Here is a 22887-nt window from a genome sequence, read left to right as displayed (position 1 = left end):
CCAGCCAGACCCTACCCCCACATCCCTACACACTTACCCACCAATCCCTCTAACCTACACATCTCAGACACTAAGGGGCAACTTTTTTAAATATGGCCAATCAACCCAACCACATTAAATGCTCCTCCAAAGTACACGCCACCCTGACAGGGAGCTACATCGGCTGTCCCTTCACCATCACCGGGTCAAACCCTAGAACTGCCCTGCTAACAGCACTGTGGATGTACCTACACCATTTGGGCTTCAATAGTTCCATAGAATCCCTGCAATGCAGAAGCAACCTATCGAGTCTGCACCAACCACAATCACACCCAGGCTCTATCCCCGTAACCCCACATATTTAATCCCCCTGACACCAGGATCGATTTAGCATGGCCAATCAATCTAACCAGCGCATCTTTGGACTGTGGGAGGAAACCGGGGCACCCGGAGGAAACCCGCACAGACATGGGGAGAATGTGCAAACTCCACACAGACAAGGTCGGAATTGAACCCGGGTCCCTGGTGCTGTGAGGCAGCAGTGCTAGCCACCTTGCCACCCTAGGAAACACACAGATAATAAAGAAAGCAAGTGGAATGTTGGCATTTATAGCTAAAGGAATGGAATATAAAGATAAGGCATTATACAAGGCACTTACGCAAGGATATTTTGGCCTTGGAGGGAGTGCAGAGGAGGTTTACTAGGCTGATAGCGGAGCTGAAGGAGTTGAACTATGAGGAGAGGCTGAATAAACTAGGCTTGTACTCGTTAGAGTTTAGAAGAATGAGGGGAGATCTCATTGAGACGTATAAGATGATGAATGGGATGGATAGAATAGAGGTGGAGAGACTCTTCCCGCTCAGAAAGGACAGTAGGACTAGAGGGCACAGCCTCAGAATAAAGGGGGGGCGGTTTAGAACGGAGTTGAGGAGGAACTTCTTCACTCAAAGGGTGGTGAATCTCTGGAATTCTCTGCCCGTTGAGGTGGTGGAGGCTGCCTCGCTAAATATTTTTAAGACGCGGGTTGATGGGTTTTTGATAAGAGAGGGGATTAAGGGTTATGGGGAGAGGGCGGGAAGGTGGAACTGAGACACGACAGATCAGCCATGATCTTATTGAATGGCGGGGCAGGCTCGAGGGGCTAGATGGCCTACTCCTGCTCCTATTTCTTATGTTCTTATGTTTTTAAGGCATTGGTGAGGCCGCACCTGGAGTATTGTACACACTTTGGGTCCCCTTATTTGAGGACAGATGTAGTGGCATTGGAGGCAGCTCAGAGGGGGTTCACTAGATTGATTCCAGAGATGAGGGGTTTGTTGTATGAAGAAAGATTGAACAGTTTAGGCCGATATTCTCTGGAGTTTTAGAAGAATGAGGGCAGATCAAATTGAGGTATAGAAGATGATAAAAGGTCTGGATAAAGTAGACGTGGAGCAGATGCTTCCTCTTGTGGGGCATTCTAGAATGAGAGGCCTTAGGATACGGGGTAGTAAATTTAAAACAGAGCTGAGGAGAAACTACTTCGCCCAAAGGGTGGCAAATCTGTGGAATTGTGTACCCCAAAGTGTGGTGGATACTGGGACAGTTTAAGGAGGAGTTAGACAGGTTTTAGTTGGTAATGGATCGAAGGGCTATGGGGACAAGGCAGGGAAATGGGGATGAGGAGCATACCAGCCATAATCGAAAGGCAGCACAGACTTGACGGGCCGAATGGCCTAATTCTGCTCCCATACCTTATGACTTACACCAAGCAGAAAGCAATCTATAATCTCAACGCTACAGCAAACATGTTGTGCACAGTCATCGGACAGGGGATGTGAAAAGCTAACAAATGTACAGTAGGCGGTGCTGCTGAGCTTATGACAGCAGCACTCGGAGCAGAGAGGGATTTATTGTGTTGCTAACCAGCCAACCCTGGGCACGTCTTGACAGGAAAGCAGCTGCCCATTTGTCACCTTGGCGAGAGTTTTAAATAGTCCTGTCACAGCACAGTGGCAGGGCGTGCCAACGGAAGCAGCTCCAGCACAGAAATAGCTAACGGAATCACTCGGGGTGGACTCACAGAGCCCATGCGGCTGGCTAACTGCTCCCAAAGCTCAGGGCAGGCTCCGAAAGTGTGAAGTTTATTTATTAGTGTAGCAAGTAAGCTAACGCTTAAACTGGACCAGCTGACGGGCGACACGGCAGCTCAGTGACTATCACTGTTTGCTGTGCAGATACATGGATTTGGGCCGGTGTCTGCGGGAGTTTGCGCATTCTCCCCGTGCTTGCGTGGGTTTTCTCCGGGTGCTCCGGTTTCCTCCGACACCCCAAAGATGTGCTCTTAGGCTGATTGGTGTAACAAATTGTCCCTAAATTAGCCTCCCCTCAATCTGGTTTCCAATGTGGAATGCCATAAGCGTAGATAAGGGTCATGGGTGGAAAAGGGAACTCACAATGGCGGCGTGGGCTCGTTGGGCCGAAGGGCCTGTTTCCCGTGCTGTGTTGTTCTTTGTTCTTTATTAACACTGCAATGAAGTTAGTGTGAAAATCCCCCAGTCTGAGCATCATTTCAGATCAGAGTCATGGGGTCACACCAAGAGGTGTCATTTATACCGGATACAGAAAGCAAAATCTTATCACTGGAATAGTCAGAAATGTAAAGTGACAAGAAAACAGTGCAACAAGTGAAACAGTGTTAACTCAATTCAAATAGCAGCCATTAGGAGGGAGAAAATGTGTAAAAGAAAGGTTTCAGTTTATTTTATCAATGGCTTACATTAACACTGCAATGAAGTTACTGTGAAAATCCCCTAGTCGCCACACTCCGGCACCTGTTCAGGTACACTGAGGGACAATTTTAGCATGGCCAATGCACCTAATTTGCACATTTTCCGAACAGAGAGAGGAAACCAGAGCGCCCGGAGGAAACCCACACAGACATGGGGAGAATGTGCAGACTCCCCACAGACAGTGACCCAAGCTGGGACTCGAACCCAGGTCGCTGGCGCTGTGAGGCAGCAGTGCTAACCCACTGCCCTTTAATATAATGTTCCCACAGCCACGCAGCAACAAAGATCAAAACGGAAATATACCCTTTTGTAAAAAAGGGCAAAGTGGCGAGTTAGGAAGTTTAATTTTTAATGAAGGGGAGGGTTGCAGGGTCCCCAATCAGAAGCAGAGAGCAAAACAGAAGCTAGGCCGTTGGCACAGACCTAGAAATACAGAATGGTTACAGAAATCAAGGAGACCATTTGGCCCATTGTGCTAATGCTGGCCCACCAACTCTCCTCCCGTTTCCCCCGATCCCAGCACAAAACACATGGACCAGAAGGGCCATTTCCCACCCGGTGTCAAGCTTTAGTCTAGTGGGTGCCGGTTGGAGGGGTGGGTGCCAAATAAAAAGAGTTGGACATCTCCAATCTCGGCTGGGAAGTGAACGGAGGGCAAAGGTCACCTGAACCTGAAGGCCCCTTCAGATTTGTGGCATCTTCCTCTCAGGGACCTGGAAACACTGGGCTTCCCCCACTCTCCTGCCAGTCTATATCCCAACGCCATGACCTCTCCTTCCCAAACCTCCACCCCTCGTCCCCCCCCGGTATGAGGCATCCCAGGACCCCAATCTGAATGGCCAATAGCTCTCCAAGATGGGACTTCAATTTAAGGGCATGTTGAAGTCCCACTTATTGCCAATCAATGCTTGAGTGAGTGTAAAATGTCAACGGACCTGTCAAAGTGTTTACACTCCTGAGAATTCAGGCCATGAGCTTTGCAGTTATCAAAAACTGATAGCCAACTTCTGCACACATGAGGACGCTCTCAACCAGGATCTTGGGTTCATGTCACACTATCTTGCCTGCGGTTGCAAAATCTCACTAACTGTCCTGGCTTGAAAAAATTTACATCTATTTAACCTGTGTTTAACCCTCCATCCACTCGCATTATCTGTACCTGTAAAGGTCTGATTAGTTGTAAAGGCTCACATTCCAGCCACTATCTTGTAAATTGAGTCGATGCCTATGTGTCCCCTGTTTGTGAACTCAACTCCTCACTCACCTGATGAAGGAGCAGCGCTCCGTAAGCTAGTGCTGACAAGTAAACCTTATTTCTACAACAGACTCGATCAGCATCTGCCCCTATCCAAATCTACTCAGTGCTTCTCCAGCCTCTCCTTAATGGGAACAGAGTTACACAGTGCGGCACGGTGGCACGATGGTTAGGAATTCTGCCTCACAGCGCCAGGGGCCCGGGTTCGATTCCCGGCTTGGGTCACAGTCTGTGTGGAGTTTATACATTCTCTCTGTGTCTGTGCGGGTTTCCTCCGGGTGCTCCGGTTTCCTCCTGCAGTCCAAAGAGGTTAGATTGATTGACGAAACTAAATTGACCGTTAGTGTCAGAGGGGCTAGCTAGGGTAAATGCATGGGATTATGGGGATGGCATCTGGGTGGGATTGTGGTCAGTGCACACTCAATGGGCCTCCTTCTGCACTGTGGGGATTTTATGATAAATCCTGTCCCTGAGCTACAGCTGGTACAGTAAGATGATCAGGAGTTAAAAGTTTGCTCCCCCTCTCTACTTGCTTCTGATTCCTTATAACGATAACTACTTTTTAAAACAGCCTTGTTGTTTTTACATTATAAATTATTTCACAGTCGCAGCACTAAAGGAGACGGGGCAAATTTTTAAGAGCAAACGTTTACAGTTTCTCCCTTCCAACAAATAAATAAATCCAATCCATCCATCGTACAGCGTCGGACACCCGACAAACTGAACAAACTCCCAGTATGTTACTTAATTTACAGCCGCCAAATGCACCCGGAGGAAACCCGCACAGATAGGGAGAGAATGTGTAAACCCCACTCAGACTGTAACCCAAACCGGGAATCGAACTCAGGTCCCTGGCGCTGTGAGGCCGGATTCCTAACCACCGTGCTGCACCGTGTAACACTCCTCCCCTTAAGGAGAGGCTGGAGAAGGACTGAGTGGATTTGGATAGAGGCAGATTGAGTCTGTTGTAGAAATAAGGTTTATTTGGCAACAACAGCGGATCTGCTGTGCATTACAATGTTGTCATGATCACAAAAACAGCAGTGGAAGTATTGGTTTTGATTGACGTGCAGTGCACACTGTGGGTGTAGGGCTTTACAGAGTTAACGCGGGTACTCAATGCAGTTTAGTAGGGATAGTTCCCTTGCCCTTGCAGTCGCTGGTGGTCGAACGCAGCCGTCAATAGTTCCGCAAGGCCAGTTCCAATGGTTCAGTAGTCAGCACAGGCTGTCCCATAACACACAATCCTGCTCACAAGCTCTACGTCCCCAATCGTTCCTCCAACACAGAATGAGGCATCATTTTCATTTCGTCTCTGTGATCCAAACTCATCTCAGGGAGTGATTAGAAACATAGAACAGTACAGTACAGTACAGGCCCTTCGACCCTTGATGTTGTGCCGAGCTATGTCCAAACCCAAGATCAAGCTATCCCACTCCCTATCATTCTGGTGTGCCTCATTTGCCTATCCAATAACCGCTTGAAAGTTCCTAAAGTGAGATTAGTTGGAGAAATCTAACCATGGCTGCAACCCCCACATTGACTCACTCAGAAACCAGTCATTCACAAACATCATGCAGAGAAGAAACAGTCCATTCAGCCCGTTGGACCTGTGCCAGCCCTTTGAAAGAGTTATCCGGCTCCCCTCCCCTTTCTCCATCATCCTAGAATGTTATTCCTCTTCAAATATCACCACACTTTCAGGCACTGGTCGCACTCTTTCTAAGAAATAAATAATGTTCTTTTACCTATTGAAAATCTGCATCTGATGCTTCCGCAAGCTTCCCTTCACTGTGTCTTTGCTGTACTGCGCCACCCCCTTAAGATTGCTGCATAGTCACTCGCGTGCGGTTCTTAAAGGGCGGCACAGTGGTTACCGCTGCTGTCTCACAGTGCCAGGGTCCTGGGTTTGATTCTAGACTTGGGTCACTGTGTGGCGTTTGCACATTCTCCCCGTGTCTGTGTGGGTTTCCTCCGGGCGCTTCAGTTTCATCTCACACTCCAAAGATGTGCAGGTTAGGTGGATTGGCCATGCTAAATTGCCCCTTAGTGTCCAAAGATGTGCCGGTTAGGTGGATTGGCCATGCTAAATTACCCCTTAGTGTCCAAAGATGTGCTGGTTAAGTGGATTGGCCATGCTAAATTACCCCTTAATGTCCAAAGATGTGCAGGTTAGTGGATTGCCCATGCTAAATTGCCCCTTAGTGTCCAAAGATGTGCAGGTTAGGTGGATTGGCCATGCTAAATTGCCCCTTAGTGTCCAAAGATGTGCAGGTTAGGTGGATTGGCCATGCTAAATTACCCCTTAATGTCCAAAGATGTGCAGGTTAGTGGATTGCCCATGCTAAATTGCCCCTTAATGTCCAAAGATGTGCAGGTTAAGTGGAGTAGCCATGGTAAATGCACGGGATTATGGGAATCAGGTGGAAGGGAAGACCTGGGTGGGACGCTCTTTTGGAGAGTTGGTGCAGACTCAATGGGCTGAATGGCCTCTTTCTGCACTGTAGGGATTCCTATGAACGACTGCCTGCAAGCCTGTTCATTCCTGCATGACTGATTCCCCTGTACGCACCCGTGTAGTTAATAGAGAACGTTATCTGGTTATCAACCTTCCTGCCAATGGAACACATTTCCAGTCTTTTAGTTACCCCACCAAAACCTTTCATAATTTCAAACACCATCATCAAATCTCCTCCTAACCTCTGCTGCTTTGAGGAAATCAATCCTAGATACTATCGTTTGGTCCCTGGTTCATTTAATCTGGTAAACACAAGCAGCATTCAGCAAAGCTGGGAGAGCAACAAGGCAGCTCCAGAGAGACTTACCGAACGCTTGCCTTCATTGTCAGATGGGAGGAAAGGATCACCATCACAATAGCAACTGTAAGAACCAAGAGAAGCTGAAAGATCTTAGAACAATCTAGAAAAAAAAAGACACGAGGAAAAATTAGTTTCTGCTGTTCCAATCATGCGTGTTCCAATGAGGTGTTTAAACATTAAATATCGGGAACCGTATACACGTTACAAAGAGCCGCACACATTAACACCCCGATAGTGACCGCACTTCCAATCCTGAAGGTGTTGAATCCCTTTATTCTTTTCGACATATTTTCATTCCATTGCTTGGTGTCAAACATTATCGAAGAGGAACGTCCCAATTCTGTTTGCTCTGGCTCAGCTAAAGCTCAGAGTTTGTCAGTGTCTGCACCTTCACACAGACAAGGCCTGTTGACACTCACCAAGTGGCTCACAGTCTTTTACTGTGTTAAAAGCCAACTGCCAGCTCCCACTCTACAAGCTCCCAGCGGACATGCCAGCTCAGCTGCTTAAAGTAAAGGGTTAATAAACACAGATGCCCACTTTGCACAGAACATTGACATTTGTTTATGATTCATTCGTGGGCCATGGACGTTGCTGGCCAGGCCTGCATTTATTGCCCATCCTTAATTTTTCTAAGGGCGGCGCAGTGGTTAGCACTGCTGTCTCACAGGACGTGCACATTGGATAGGGGGCAGAGGCAAGGCTAGTTGCCTCCCAGCAGCAGGTAATCAAATGAGGGAGTACATGACCACTTAAGGCCTGTTGTCAAAGGCCTCCCCAGAAAGTGTCAGGGACTAAGCCAGTGGTGCCAATGGCAGACCAGAGGCCAGGAGGAGCGCACGGTGGTCCAGGCATCTTTAGGTACCTTCCTTGCCTGCCTGGTCACAGCTGTAGCCACAGCCCAACCCCATGAAGAGGTTTCTCCCTCCATACTGCTGGAGGCATCTTTAAATTGAGGGATTTAAAACATTGGAGAGATCTCTCTTTCTCTCTCTCTCTCTTACCTGAAACACAGGCCTCATCTCTTGCTGAGTTGGGGTTAGGTGTCCACTCCAGTGTCAAGCCCACCCTTTTGGTCGACTATTGACCAACTTGGCGAAAAATATCACTGCCAAACGGCCATTTCCCCCTGGGGGGGGGATATGACCCCCATTTGACCCCAACTTTGTGTTCCTGTCTCAATCCCCAAAATCCTGTCTCCATTTTATCACCTCGGATTTCAGGAAGGGTGTTGACTTTGGAATCTTCACCACAGGCTCAGTCATCGTAGGGAAACAACAGGTGGTGCGGACAACCTTGAAACCGATAGATATGAAGGCCTAACTCAGGCTCAAGGTCTCGTTAGGATCAACATTAGATTAACATGGGCGAGGCTGAGCTTGTTGGAAAGACTCGCCGAGCAAAACTGGGCAAGCTCACGGTTTGAGCAAGGCTGTTTGAGTTTGGTGGTTCCACGTTTTGCCAGATTTTCAACATCATATTTAATAGCTACAAGGGGCAGTTAGCGCGGCCAATCCACCGAACCTGCACATCTTTGGAGTATGGGAGGAAACTGGAGCACCTGGAGGAAAACCCATAACCCCACGTATTTACCCTGTTAATCCTCCTTTTTACCAGGGGGATTAGCAGAGTAAATACGTGGGGTTATGGGGGTTAGGGCCAGGGTGGGAATACTGTCAGTACAGACTCGATGGGCTGAATGGCCTGCTCCTATACAGTCGGAATTCTATGATTCTCTGATATTAGGGAAAGTGGGACTTGGTGATGATGCAAATATGTGGTCAGAATCAAAAATCAGACCAAAAGTCCGCTTCGATCTCAGACAATTGGCAGCAGGTTGAAGTTTGGTGTCTCTAGAAACTTGTCAGAGTGACCAAAAATAATGAGTGCGGTTTTCCTAATGTTTAGTTGGAGGGAAGATAAGAACATAAGAAATAGGAGCAGGAAGTAGGCCATCCAGCCCTTCGAGCCTGCCCCGCCATTCAATAAGATCATGGCTGATCTGTCGCGGCTCAGTTCCACTTTCCCGCCCTCTCCCCATAACCCTTAATCCCCTCTCCTATCAAAAACCCATCAACCCGCGTCTTAAAAATATTTAGCGAGGCAGCCTCCACCACTTCAACGGGCAGAGAATTCCAGAGATAAGATGTGCGGGTTAGGTGGATTGGACGTGCTAAATTGCTCCTTAGAGACAGGGGGACTAGCAGGGTAAATCTGGGTGGCTACAGGGATAGGGACTGGGTGGGATTGTTGTTGGTGAAAGCTCGATGGACCGAATGATTCTGTTTGATGATTCTACGCCATTTGTGATTTTGAGAAAGGCGTTTGATCAACCCTTTGACAAAGAAGTTCAAAAACACAAAAGGTGGACACAGATTTGAGAGGTTACAACATGACTAAGGAATTAGAGAGAAGAGGGAGATTAGAAATGGGATGGTAGCTTGAAAGAACAGAGAGGTGAAGGGTGCGTTACTTAAGATGGGCAGATTTGAACGGAAGCAGGATAGGAGCTGGAGAGGGAACCGTGAACAATATCAGCTGGCTTGGGAGCGGAAGTTCGGTGGTCAGCAGTTTGAAGGAATCGGGTTGAGGGAGCAGGACGGGCTTTCCTCACTGCTGCCTCACAGCGCCAGGACCCAGGTTCAATTCCGCCCTCGGGTCACTGTCAGCGTAGAGTTTGCACATTCTCCCCGTGTCTGCGTGGGTTTCCTCCGGGTGCTCCAGTTTCCTCCCACGGTCCAAAGATGTGTGGGTTAGGTTGATTAGCCACACCAAATGGATCCCTGTGTCAGGGGAATTGGCAGGGTAAATGTGTGGGGTTGCGGGAATAGGACCTGGGTGGGATTGTTGTCAGTACAGACTCGATGGTCTGAATGGCCTCCTTCTGTACTGTAGGGATTCTATGATTCCTGGACAAGATGAAGTGGGAGAGAGAATGGGGTGGGGGGGGGGGAATGGGAAAGAACATAGAGAAAGTAATCCAAAAAGAAACAATCTCAAAATGTTGAGAAAGCATTCAAAATGCAACAAACAAATGTGGGTGAGTGAGAATGAGAGCAGACAGCAACAGAGAGAGATCGAGGGGCAGAGAGAGGAGAGAGTGTGAGCACGAGAGAGAGAGAGGCAGAGAAACAGAGTGAGAGAGAGAAAGAGAGAAAAACCGGCAGAGAGAGAGAGAGAGGGACAGAGAGATAGAGAGATGGGCATGGAGACAGAGTGAGAGGGGCAGAGTGAAAGAGAGAGAGAGAGAGACAGAGAAGCAGAGTGAGAGAGAGAGTGAAAGGGGCGGAGAGAGAGACAGGGTGGAGTGAAAGAGACAGGGAAAAAGACAGAGTGTGAGAGAGAGAGGGGGGCAGAGAGACAGTGAGACAGAGAGAGGGGAGGGGGAGAGACAGGGACAGAGGGGGAGAGACAGGGACAGAGGGGGAGAGACAGGGACAGAGGGGGAGAGACAGGGACAGAGCGGCTGCCTGACATTGGTTAGGTTTCCAATCCTCTCATTCCTGACTGTGAGGCATGTCCTGGCCTCCCACTGTTCCCGTGTTCAGTGGCTGAGGAAGGTGCTGGTGCTGCAGGGTCAGGCTTACTTCCCCCTGTGTGTTCAAGCTCCAGTTCCCCCTTCGCAGCCACATTCCCAGAGGATTGAAGGCTGGAGGAGTTGCTGCAGGCCCCAGGAGCACCACCACTGAGAGAACCCAGAGAGTGCCTGATAGGAAGGATCACAAAGAGCCAGCGACATGATCTGACCCCACCCTCAGTGGGCAGGACCCTCCCCCATCCCCAATATGTAGGACCACCATTACCCTCAGCATGCAGGAACCACCACCGCCCCCCCGACCGCCAACATGCAGGAACTACCCCCCCCACAAACCCTCAGCATTCAGGAACCCCCCCCCCCAACCTTCAGTATGTAGGATCCCTGCCCCACCCCTAGTCTGTAGCACCCTCCCCTCACCCCCAGTGTGTAGCACCCGCCCCGGCTCCCAGTACGTAGCACCTTACGGTCCCACCCCAGTGTGTAGCAACCCTCACCCCCCCAGTGTGTAGCACAGTCCCTCACCCCCAGCGTTAGCACCCTCCCCTCACCCCCAGAGTGTAACACGCCCCCACTCCCCCTGCCACCCCCACCCCCAGCATGTAGCACCACCCGCCACCCCCAGTGTGTAGAAGACCCCACCCCCAGCGAGTAGCACCCTCCTCGTACCTGCTTTCATCTTTCTCACTCAGTGAAGTGTTCACAGGATTCGCGCAGTCATTTTTTCACATCTGCTTCATGGCAGTTTGACTCTGGAAAGTTCAAAGGATGTTTTTATTTATCAAATACTGACGCTTTCTAAAACCGTTCAAAATATCAGGATAATCTGTAATGATGCAAGCTCACAGGCTTTATCCGGAACACAATTAACAAGGGAAAAGTTGTACAGAGGCTGGCAGCTACCCTGAAATCGTCCACTGCTGCCCCAGTTCCTACCTGTCTTCAAACCGTCTTCTACCCAAGATAGGACTCCACCCTCTGGGGTGATTACCCATTCTCAGTCCCAATTAGTTCCCCAAGCCCACCAGCCTTCTCCTGCTTAGAGGAACAGCCACCACGTCGCTCCCTCTTTAACTCCTTTACACAATCTTCAACGACCAGGTTACTCAGTCCTGAACTCGAACCAAACATTGGACACGCGAATTAGACAATTAGAGATCAAGGTTGGAATTCCCCAGTGTTGTATTCCACGGCATCACTGCCAGCGAAAATGGTGAATCAGCCAAATCTCTATTCACTGCAGCGGGACTGGAGAATCCCAGCCACAGGCGAGGTCAGAGAATTCCAGCCCAAGTCTTTGAGGAGTGTTTTTGTTCCTTGTAGAGAGCTGTAATTCGAGCTACTTCCACAAGATTGACATTAACAAGAACTGCGATAGTGAGCAGTTCTCATCTAGCCCAGGCAGTTCATTACCACTAACTTCCATTGTTACATGTAGGTGGCTCGGTGACACAGTTGGTTAATGCTGATGCAGCACAGGGACCCGGGTTCGATTCCCGGCTTGGGTCACAGTCTGTGTGGAGTTTGCACGTTCTCCCAGTGTCTATGTGGGTTTGCTCCAGTGCTCTGGTTTCCTCCCACACTCCACAGACGTGCGGGTTAGGTGGATTGACCACGCTAAATTGCCTCTTTGTGTCAGGGGGACTAGGTAGGGTAAATGCATGGGGTTATGGGGATAGAGCCTGGCTGGGATTGTGCAGACTCGATGGGCCAAAAGGCCTCCTTCTGCACTGTAGGGTTTCTATGACTCTATAACAGTGTGATCAGATTCAGCGTTGACAGGTTCGAAAACATTCTGTGAGGGCAACACTGACTGCCGGAGCATCTCTCTACTCCTCACGTGGGTCCACATGCTTACAAATACTCCACCCCTCCTTGTCAACTGGGACGTCCGAGGTTCAGTCTCAGAGACAATTAAAAAAAATTCAGATTGGGGAAAGACCTGATTTTAGTAAAATATGACAGGATCTGGACAAGGCAGAGTGGAAACACGAATGGGAAAATCTACAGAAGAGCAGTGGGGGGGGGCATTAAAAAAGAAAATGAGGAGGGGGCAAGTCCAAGATGTTCCCGCGAGGGTGATAGGTAGGAATAACAAGCCCAGAGAACCATGGATGACCAGAGATATTCAGGATCCGATGAGAAGGAAAGGAAAGGCTTTTAAAAAGTGCAAGGGGAACAAATCAGTGGAGGCGTTGGTGAGGTATAGAAAATGCAGGGTGGAGCTTAAGAAAGCAATTAGGAATGCAAAGAGGGGATATGCGAAAGCTATGGATGGTAAAAGTAGGGAAAATCCCAAGATATTCTATAGTTATATCAATGGGAAAAGGTTAACCAGGGAAAGAGTAGGGTCAATTAGGGACCAAGGGAGCAATCTGTGGGTGGAGCCAGAGGTCATTGTAGAGTGTTGAACATAGAACACTACAGCACAAACAGGCCCACAAGTTGAGCCAATCATATCTATACCTACCAAGCCATAGAACTATCTGTAACTTCCAATCCCATTAAATCCCATATACTCATCCAGAAATCTCTTAAAAGACCCCAGCGAGTTCGCCTCTACCACCACCGACGGCAGCCGATTCCAATCACTCACCACCCTCTGAGTGAAAAACTTACCCCTAACATCTCCTCTGTACCTCCTCCCCAGCACCTTAAACCTGTGCCCTCTCGTAGCAACCGTTTCAGCCCTGGGAAATAGCCTCCGAGAATCCACCCTATCTATTCCTCTCAACATTTTATAAACCTCTATCAGGTCGCCTCTCAACCTTCGTCTCTCCAGGGAGAAGAGTCCCAGCTCCCTCAACCTATCTTCATAAGGCATGCCTCCCAATCCAGGCAACATCCTTGTAAATCTCCTCTGCACTCTCTCAATAGCTTCCACATCCTTCCTGTAGAGAGGCGACCAGAACTGCGCACAGTACTCCAAGTGTTGAATGAATACTTCACGTCCATCTTCACCCCAGAGAATGAGGACGATGGTCTGGAATTCAGGGAGAGAGACTGTGAGGTTCTTGAGCATATTGACATAGGGAAGGGCAAGATATTGGAGGCATTGGCAGCCTTAAGAGAGGGTAAACAGCCAGGTCCAGATGCACTGTGCCCTAAGCTGCTGTGGGAGGCAAGGGAGGGGATTGCAGAGGCTCTGACCCAAATTTTCAATTCCTCTCTGGCCAGGGGAAGGTGCCAGATGACTGGAGAACAGCTGATACGGTTCTGCTATTTAAGAAGAATTGTAGAGATAAGTTAGGGAACTACAGACCAGTTCCCTATCACATGTCAGTGGTAGGGAAATGATTATAAAAATGTCTGAAGAAGAGCGTCTAGCTCCACTTCGAGAGGTAACACTTGATCACGAATAGTCAGCATGGCTTTGTCAGAGGGCGGTCATGCCTAACAAATTTGATCGAATGTTTTGAGGAGGTGACCAGGTGTGTAGACGAGGGTGGTGCAGTTGATGTAGTTTATATGGATTTCAGCGAATCCTCTGACAAGGTTCAACATGGGAGATTTGTAAAGAAGGTAAACTCGCATGGGATACAGGGAATATGATAAAGTGGATTCAAAATTGACTCAGTTCTGGGAGATAGGGGACGATGACAGAAGGCTGCTTTAGTGACTGGAAGCCAGTGTCCTGTGGCGAACCACAGGGAGCTGTGTTGGGGCCCCCTATTATTCATTATTTATATAAATGACATTGATAGCTATGTAGGGGGTAGGGGGTAGTAAGTTTGCGGATGACACAAAGATTGGACAGGTGGTTAATAGTGAGGTGGAGTGTCTTGGGCTGCAAGAAGACATGGATGGTATGGTCAATTGGGGAGATAAATGGCAGATGGGATTTAGTCGTGAAAAGTGCGAGGAGATACACTTTGGAAAGAGACAAGGAAGTATTCAATGAATGGTAGGACACTAGGAAGTTCTGTATAAATAACTAGGAAGTTCCGTGGAATAAAGGGACCTTGGCGTGTTGGTCCACAGATCTGTGAAGGCGGAAGGGCATGTTAGGGTGATGAAAAAGGGAAAAGGGACACTTGCCTTCGTCAATTGAGGCATAGATTACAAAAACAGGGAAGTCACGTTGGAGTTGTATAGGACTTTGGTGAGGCCACAATTTGAGTACTGTGCGCAGTTCTGGCCACCACGTTATCGGAAGGAGGTGCAAAGGACATTCACCAGGATGCTGCCTGGGATGGAACGTGTAGGCTTGAGTTGTCTTCTCTAGAGCGGAGAAGAATGAGGGGCGACCTGATCGAAGTGTGCAAGATTATGCGGCTAAATGGGGCCATCTAAAATGGCGGTTTGCAAAGCACTCTGGGACAATTGGGCAAGAACTAAACTGACAGGCTGCCGTTTAGAGACAGAGATAAACAACCCTGACCAGTGAATACACAGGGTATGTGTCATCTTCAGACTTTTTGGTCATCCTGGGCTGTTCACCATACATGTGGGTTCCGTGGCCCCTTGTATGGGGGGGGAAGGTGTGAACTCTATGTGCCCCCAGCACCTACAGGCATGGCCATTGAGCACACACCCAGAGATCGGTGTGGCAGCACCTGATTGGACTCTTATCGATCAGGGTGATCAAGCCCTGATCGATTGATTGACAGGAATCAGGAGACCGCCCAAAAAGGACACAAAACCAAGAAGGGATAAAAAGCTGCTGCACAACAGAGGTTCTCTCTCTCTGACCCCACGAACGGGCTATAACAACGGTGACCATCGCCAGCGACAACCAGCACCAGGAGAGCCGCCACACCCGAGAAGGAAGGAAGGTCAGAGCCAGAGTGCCAGACCAGACCACAGGACCAGGCTACACAGAGGACGATCAAGGACAATGCACGGATAAAGTCCAATATCTGTTTGGGTACTTGCCAGTCAGGCAAAGTTAAGTCAAGGTCTTGTATTGGACTTGAATTCTAGTATTTCCTGTAAGATAACATATCGTTGGTTGGGTGGGTGATTATTGATTGTGTGGGTTTAAATAAATATTGGTTGTACTAACAAGACGTCGACTCGCAGTTATTTGTCCATCACATAAGGATTAAAACAGGCTGTGCAGCAGGCACAACAATAGGCAACCCTGGGTGGGCGATAAGTTACGATAAGACGTAACTTTGTTGCTCCGATATCGAATCCCACAGAATCTACACTGAACAGTTATTTAAACTCAGAGCCAACAGGGCTCATTGGACAAATAACTGCTTTCGGGAATTTGTTTATTGTGCATGCATTGTTACCGACAAGGAGGATTGGGTAAACTCCGTAGGTTTGCAATAGCGTCCGAAGGGATCAGGACCGGAACATAACCCAAAGCTGTACCCACAGTCCGGTCAACTCCGTACCCTTTGTCGTTGAATATAGAATGGCAGGAAACAGCACAGAGATAGAGAAGTGTCCCATATGGGAAATAAAAATCAGGGAATTTATTAAGAAGAAAGGGTGGCGCCTATGGGCAGAATTTTGTGCCAACACTGAGACCAGGATCCCTAGAACTGAAGTGTTGGAATGATCTAAGGAAAGTTCAGGGGAAAGGGGCAGACAAACTTGAGAAAGAAATTGCCATTGTGAGCTGCTTAGGACAGCTGTTAGGAACAGAAAAGGAGTTAAACACAGTTCGTAAGGAATCGAAGCAGGCACAGGGGAAAAAGGAGGAGATTAAGAAACTAAAGGAACAACAGCAGGAGAGGATAGAGCAGGTAAGAGCCGAAAAGGACAGAGAGGTAGATGAATTAAAGAGAATCAACCAGACAAATTTATTACATCTGGACAATTTTCAAACCCAGTATGAGAGACCCTACCAAGACGTCCAGCGCGCTGTCTTGGCCAAAGGTGAAACTGAGCGGGCAGTAGCACGATTGCAAGTGCACTGATCTGCAGGTGGCAATAAAGACGCTACAACAAGCCAATAAAGAACAGAGACAGGCACCCGCTGACCGCTCCAAATACCAGCGAGGAATCCTTATTATCGGTTTCGAAACAGATTTATGTGTACCTTCGGGACAGTAGAGGAAGAGGAGATAGAGAATGTGGATTGGGGAGAGTTAAAGGAGAACGCTAGACTTTACATTACGCAAATCAAGGATTGGGGTCCACCACCATCACCAGGGGAAGTCATACCCACTGCGCCCCCAGGATTCACCTCCAGTACCAATGCACCCAGTGACGGCTGCACGTCAGACAGGAGAGGCTCAGGGCCCAGCTGTTACATCCACGACCCCATTTACAGTGGCACAATTGGCTGGATCGCAAATAATACCACAACCTTTGAGCCATCGGCTCACCCACACAGTTTATCCCCCACACGGATAAAGGGCCAGACACATAGATTAATTTGACTGGGACATGAGGATGAAGGACCCCTGAACCCTGATTCAAACGTAGACTCCACAGTGCAGTCCAACGAACAGACTGGGGTATAGAAACCAGGTGAGGAAATAATGATGGAGCCCAACGAGGCAAATGATTCAGAAGATGAGTCTCTGTTGGGCCATTGGTTAACGAACATGCTGAATGAAGGGATCTAAGGTGCTCCAAGTGATGGCACCTTAGGTCCCTTACAACACAGTAAGCACTACTGTGCTACAACACAGACCAATGCAAGGTACAAGAATCTCTAATGGAAGCAGCCACTCTCAATTAGTCCTATACTAATATATAGTATTAGGGGGCAGCACGGTAGCACAGTGGTTAGCACCGCTGCTTCATAGCGCCAGGGTCCTGGGTTTGATTCCCAGCTTGGGTCACTGTCTGCGTGGAGTTTGCACATTCTCCTCATGTCTGCTTGGGTTTCCTCCAGGTACTCTGGTTTCCTCCTACAGTCCAAAGATGTTAGGTTGATTGACCATGCTAAGAAATTGACCCTTAGTGTCCAGGGATGTGTAGGTTAGATGGATTAGTGGGTATGATATGGGGGTAGGACCTGGGTGGGATTGTGTTCGGTGCAGACTCGAAGGGCCTCTTTCTGCACTGCAGGATTCTATGATCTTATACTGCTAATACAATTAACCAGGTTAATTATATAAGTCAATGCCAGCTCTTTTTGTCACCTTTCTTTAGTGAAGACAACAATTAAGCCACTTGTACAAATCATTGAGGCAGCAATGCTAAATTTTAAAATCATTGAGGCAGCAATGCTAAATTTTAAAATCATTGAGACAGCAATGCTAAATTTTAAAATCATTGAGGCAGCAATGCTAAATTTTAAAATCATTGAGGCAGCAATGCTAAATTTTAAAATCATTGAGGCAGCAATGCTAAATTTTAAAATCATTGAGACAGCAATGCTATATTTTAAAATCATTGAGGCAGCAATGCTAAATTTTAAAATCATTGAGACAGCAATGCTAAATTTTAAAATCATTGAGACAGCAATGCTAAATTTTAAAATCATTGAGGCAGCAATGCTAAATTTTAAAATCATTGAGGCAGCAATGCTAAATTTTAAAATCATTGAGACAGCAATGCTATATTTTAAAATCATTGAGGCAGCAATGCTAAATTTTAAAATCATTGAGGCAGCAATGCTAAATTTTAAAATCATTGAGACAGCAATGCTAAATTTTAAAATCATTGAGACAGCAATGCTAAATTTTAAAATCATTGAGACAGCAATGCTAAATTTTAAAATCATTGAGGCAGCAATGCTAAATTTTAAAATCTTCAAGGCGACTGAGCTGCATCTTCAACAGGAAATGAAACAAACAAAACTCTTACAGTGTGAAAGCCAGGGACAATATGCAGCTGTTCTTATCCTATCTCCTTAGCGTTCCAAGTGACACTAAGAATTTACTTCCGGTATTCCGATGATAAGAAGGGTCATCTCTTTACCACTGAGGTTAAACAGACACATTTCCTACTCTCAGAGGCATTTTACGTGCGGCTCCCCTTCAAATCCAACACGACAGACACCTCTTCAGGTCATTACAGACCTTCTCCAGTGCTGTTCGAACCGCTATGGTGACTGTTGATAGACTGAAACCAGCCGCTTTCATTCAGCTGGCCAGTTAAATAAGCTCTTTTCTGACAACCCCACGACTCGTCTATTCATCAATCTGAACAAAATTGCTCCACAATTAGAATAGAAAAAACTACAACACTTATACCTGGGTCTTCCTGACCACACCACTGCCAAATAAGTGTCCAAGAAAAGAAAAAGTTGTGGGGGGGGGTGGTGCATGGATAGTTTAAATATGTGTATATACATCAAATATTAGACGTGATAACAGCAGAAATTACATTGATCTCCTCAGGATGATGACAAAAATGCAACCTAGGATCCACCTCATCGGACTCATTGTCAGGATAAGCATGCAGGATATTCCAAGCAAGATGAACTTTTATCGCAGCTAATTGTGGTTTGACGCAACGACCAGACGTGGGGTCCCCTCTAATTCATTAGCAGAATGTTTACAGAGAACCGTCCGGATTGCTATTTGCACTAATGGACAATAATAGAATCATAGAGAAACTACAGCACAAACAGACCCTTCGGCCCACAAGTTGCACCGATCTTATCTCTACCTACTAGCCTTACCTATAACCCTCAATCCTGTAAGTGCCATGTACTCATCCAGAAGTCTCGTAAAAGACCCTAATGAATTTGCCTCCACCACCACCGACGGCAGCCGATTCCACTCACCCACCACCCTCTGAGTGAAAAACTTACCCCTGACATCTCCTCTGTACCTGCTCCCCAGCACCTTAAACCTGTGTCCTCTTGTGGCAGCCATTTCAGCCCTGGGAAAAAGCCTCTGAGAATCCACCCGATCAATACCTCTCATCATCTCATACACCTCTATCAGGTCCCCTCTCATCCTTCGTCTCCCTGAGGAGAAAAGACCGAGCTGGACAGTTGAAAATCCTACTGCCAAAATGTGCCTCAGGTCTGCAAATACTTCATCCTAATATTTGTTTGAATGTTGGTTTATAATTAGTTTATTATAATAATGGTGTTTGGAATATCTGATTGTCTGTATTTGTGGGTAACTAGTTTATTGTAATAATGAGGCTTAGAATATGTGGTTGTTTGTATTTGTAGAATGCTGTTGTCTGTAGCTTCTGGAATATGTTGTAGGAACATATTATCATTGTATATGGGCCTTGCTTAATTGTTGAGTGACTGGGGAATTCCTGACAGATACTGGTCCTGAGTTTGTGATCCATCACGCTTCGCGTTCAGGATCATAGGGGGGACTGTGGCCAAACAGGCCATCTAAAATAGCAATTTGCAAAGCACCCTGGGACAATTGGGCAAAACTAAAATGACAAGGCTGCAAGCTAAGGACAGAGACAAACAGGCTACAACACTGATGAGTGAATAAACAGAATATGGGTCATCTCCAGGATGAAAGAAACAGATTGTGTGGCAGGCACAACAATTATTAGAGACATGGACAGAGTGGATAAGGGGCAGCTGTTCCACTTAGTTGAAGGGTCAGTCATGAGGAGACATAGGTTTGAAGTGAAGTGCAGGAGGTTTGGAGGGGATGTAAGGATGGTGACACTCTGGGATCGCTCCCTGTGAGTGGTAGAGGCGGGTTGCCTCACGTCCTTGGATGAGCACCTGACAGATCATAACGTTCAAGACTATGAGCCAAGTGCTGGGAGATGGAATTAGGTGGCAGTTCAGGCGTTTCTAATATGTCGGTGTGGGCTCGATGGGCTGAAGGGCCTATTCTATGCTATATGATTCTATGAATAATTCCAGGGATCTAAATTCATCCACTACCAAAATTGCATATGATGACACAGCACGCTAGCACAGTGGTTAGCACTGCCGCTTCACAGCTCCAGGGACCCAGGTTCGAATGCCGGCTTGGGTCACTGTCTATATGGAATTTGCACATTCTCCTCGTGTCTGTGTGGGTTTCCTCCCACAATCCAAAGCTGTGCGGGCTAGGTTGATTGGCCATGCTAAATTGCCCCTTGGTGTCCTGGGATGCTTAGGTTAGAGGGATTAGTGGGTAAATATGTGGGGATATGGGGAAAGGGCCTGGGTGGGATTGTGGTTGGTACAGACTCGATGGGCCAAATGGCCTCTTTCTGCACTGTGCAATTGTATGACACCATGACACGTTATGTACTTAATATGGATATGCTAATGTTGCAGTGGTGATGGCTTATTAATGAGACCTTGAGGCTAGTGTGCTTATACACCTATATCGATAGACTTTAACTATGTACAGTTTCAGGTTTGGTTTGCATGGAGCTGTTCCGTACAGGCTTGCTGCATTTCCATTCGCAGGACCGTTTTAGCAATTTGGTTCTGGCATTTAATCTTTAGCTTCTAACTCTGTCTGAATTGCTGATTCTGCTGTCAATTTCACTGTTTCTCCAGTTAATTTCTCATTGCTAAGCTCCCCTCCTTCAAGCTCTTGTTCCCCTGGTTCAGCTCTTGTTCTTATATTCTGGTTGCTTTTACATGGAATTCAGCTTATTCCGTATTGTCTCAGCAAGTTCTCCTTCTTCTTAACTTCATTTTGTAATATTTTCCAACTTTTTATTCTCCAAGTTTGCTGCCAGTCATTTCACCTTGTTGTTTTAACGTCTTCTCTAGAACTGTCATTCTTTTTTACTGCCTCGGCCAATCTTACAATCACCACACCTTCATTTGATTTATAGCCTGCTAACAGCCTCCAATACCCTGCGAGTGTTGCTGTCTTCTTTAACCAATTTCCCTCGAAAGGCTAAATTCTCTCCCAATCACTCTCCTTACCTCTCCCGTATAATAATATTTCTAAATTTTTCCCTTTTCCAGGCATCTTCCAATTGGAATAAAAAGTCTTTCCCTCGTCATCTGACCAAATACATTCCTCATTTTAATAACTGGTATTAAATTGGGACAGGTGGTGGCATAGTGGTATTGCTGCTGGAAAAATAATCCAGAAAAACTCTGGGGACCCAGGTTCGAATCCCAACAAGGCAGATGGTGAAATTTGAATTCAATAAAAATCTGGAATTAAAAGTGACCAGGAAACTACTGTTGATTGTCGTAAAAACCCATCTGGTTCATTAATGTCCTTTAGGGAAGGAAATCTGCTGTCCTGACCTGGTCTGGCCTACATGTGACTCCAGACGCACAGCAATGTGGTTGATTTTTCAATGTTCTCAGGGATGGGCAATAAATGCTGGCCAGCCCACACCCATGGACAAGTAAAACAAAACTCCTTCTAGTTGTGAAAATATTCCCAGTGGTCGGGATTTTACGGCCTCTCTCTCGAGTGAGACTGGAAAATCCCGCCCGAGGTTAATGGACATTTCTGTTGTCCGTCCCTCACCTGCTCCATTTCCGTGGCGGGCAGGGTGGCGGAATTCCAGTGAAAATCTCAAAACCGTTCCGACTCTTGTCCCGATGAAGCCTGTGCCGTAGGGTTCTCTACGCCTCTATAATCATGCACTCCAGGCTGTTCTCTATGATGTGGGCGAGTGTGATGTTCCCTTGGCTTCTACACATCTCTAGCCCTCTCCCTGTGCAATCTCTGCTCTAGTTTATAGATAAACTAACCAGGATTTTTATTTCTTGAGACACCCGAGGCCAGAGTGAGCTGAGAGGCAGCGCATTGGCCCTTGAGCTATTTAAAGTAACAAATCTGCAAAAATGCTTTCCAAAAGGCATCAGTTGGCATTTGTTTAACATCAATATTTCACCAAGGCAGGGCACTAACTCAGAAAACACATCGCATTCCATTTAGTTGAGGTATCCAAGTCTACTTTAGTTCTTTTGACAGTTTCCATTACACCACAATTTCAGCATACAACAACACAAAGTCCACCTCTCTGTTACAAGCTTACTCATGTTTTGCTCAGTTTTCCTGAGAGGAGGCAATGGCCTAATGGTATTATAGGTAGACTACCAATCCAGAAATTAAGCTAATGTTCTGGGGACCCCAGGTCCAGACCGCCACGGCAGATTCATAGAAGAACCCTATAGTGCAGAAAAAGGCCCTTCAGCCCATCGAGTCTGCACCGAACACAATCCACCAAGGCCCTACCCCCATATCCCTACATATTACACCCACTAATCCCTCTAACCTACGCATCCCTGGACACTAAGGGTCAATTTCTTAACATGGCTAACCTGCACATCTTTGGACTGTGGGAGGAAACCGAAGCACCCGGAGGAAACCAACACAGACACAAGGAGAATGGGCAAACTCCGCACAGACAGTGACCCGAGCCAGGAATTGAACCCAGGACCCTGGAGCTGTGAAGCAGCAGTGCTAACCACTGTGCTACCGTGCCACAGATGGTGGAATTTAGAACATAAAACATAAAAAAACTACAGCACAAACAGGCCCTTCAACCCACAAGTTGCGCCAATATCTTTCTACCTACTAGGCTGACCTATAACCCTCAATCTTACTAAGTCCCATGTACTCATCTAGAAGAATCTTAAAAGACCCTATCGCATCTGCAATCTGAATTTGAATTCAAGAAAAAAAACCTGGAATTAAGAATCTACTGATGAACATGAAACCATTGTCGATTGTCAGAAAAACCCATCTGGTTCGCTAATGTCTTTTAAG

At 47.2% G+C, this 22887-nt stretch overlaps 1 protein-coding gene across 2 annotated transcripts in view; it reads right to left on the bottom strand.

The window, feature by feature from the left end:
• The window catches only part of LOC145359969 (CMP-N-acetylneuraminate-beta-galactosamide-alpha-2,3-sialyltransferase 4-like), an 87568-nt gene that overhangs the window by 24813 nt on the left and 39868 nt on the right, over positions 1-22887 (bottom strand). For both annotated transcript variants that reach the window (XM_080214873.1, XM_080214874.1), the window contains exons 2-3: positions 11030-11112; positions 6832-6925 (exon numbers count right to left, since the gene is read on the bottom strand). In XM_080214873.1, the coding sequence (XP_080070999.1) occupies positions 6832-6925; positions 11030-11039 (104 nt within the window). In that variant the 5' untranslated portion in view covers positions 11040-11112. The remainder of the gene's footprint in view (positions 1-6831; positions 6926-11029; positions 11113-22887) is intronic.

Source organism: Carcharhinus amblyrhynchos, chromosome 29 (assembly GCF_965287045.1).
Source record: "Carcharhinus amblyrhynchos chromosome 29, sCarAmb.v2.hapA, whole genome shotgun sequence".
Classification (NCBI taxonomy): domain Eukaryota; kingdom Metazoa; phylum Chordata; class Chondrichthyes; order Carcharhiniformes; family Carcharhinidae; genus Carcharhinus; species Carcharhinus amblyrhynchos.
The sequence above is the reverse complement of the archived record's forward strand: the minus strand, read 5'-3'. Positions and strand labels throughout refer to the sequence as shown.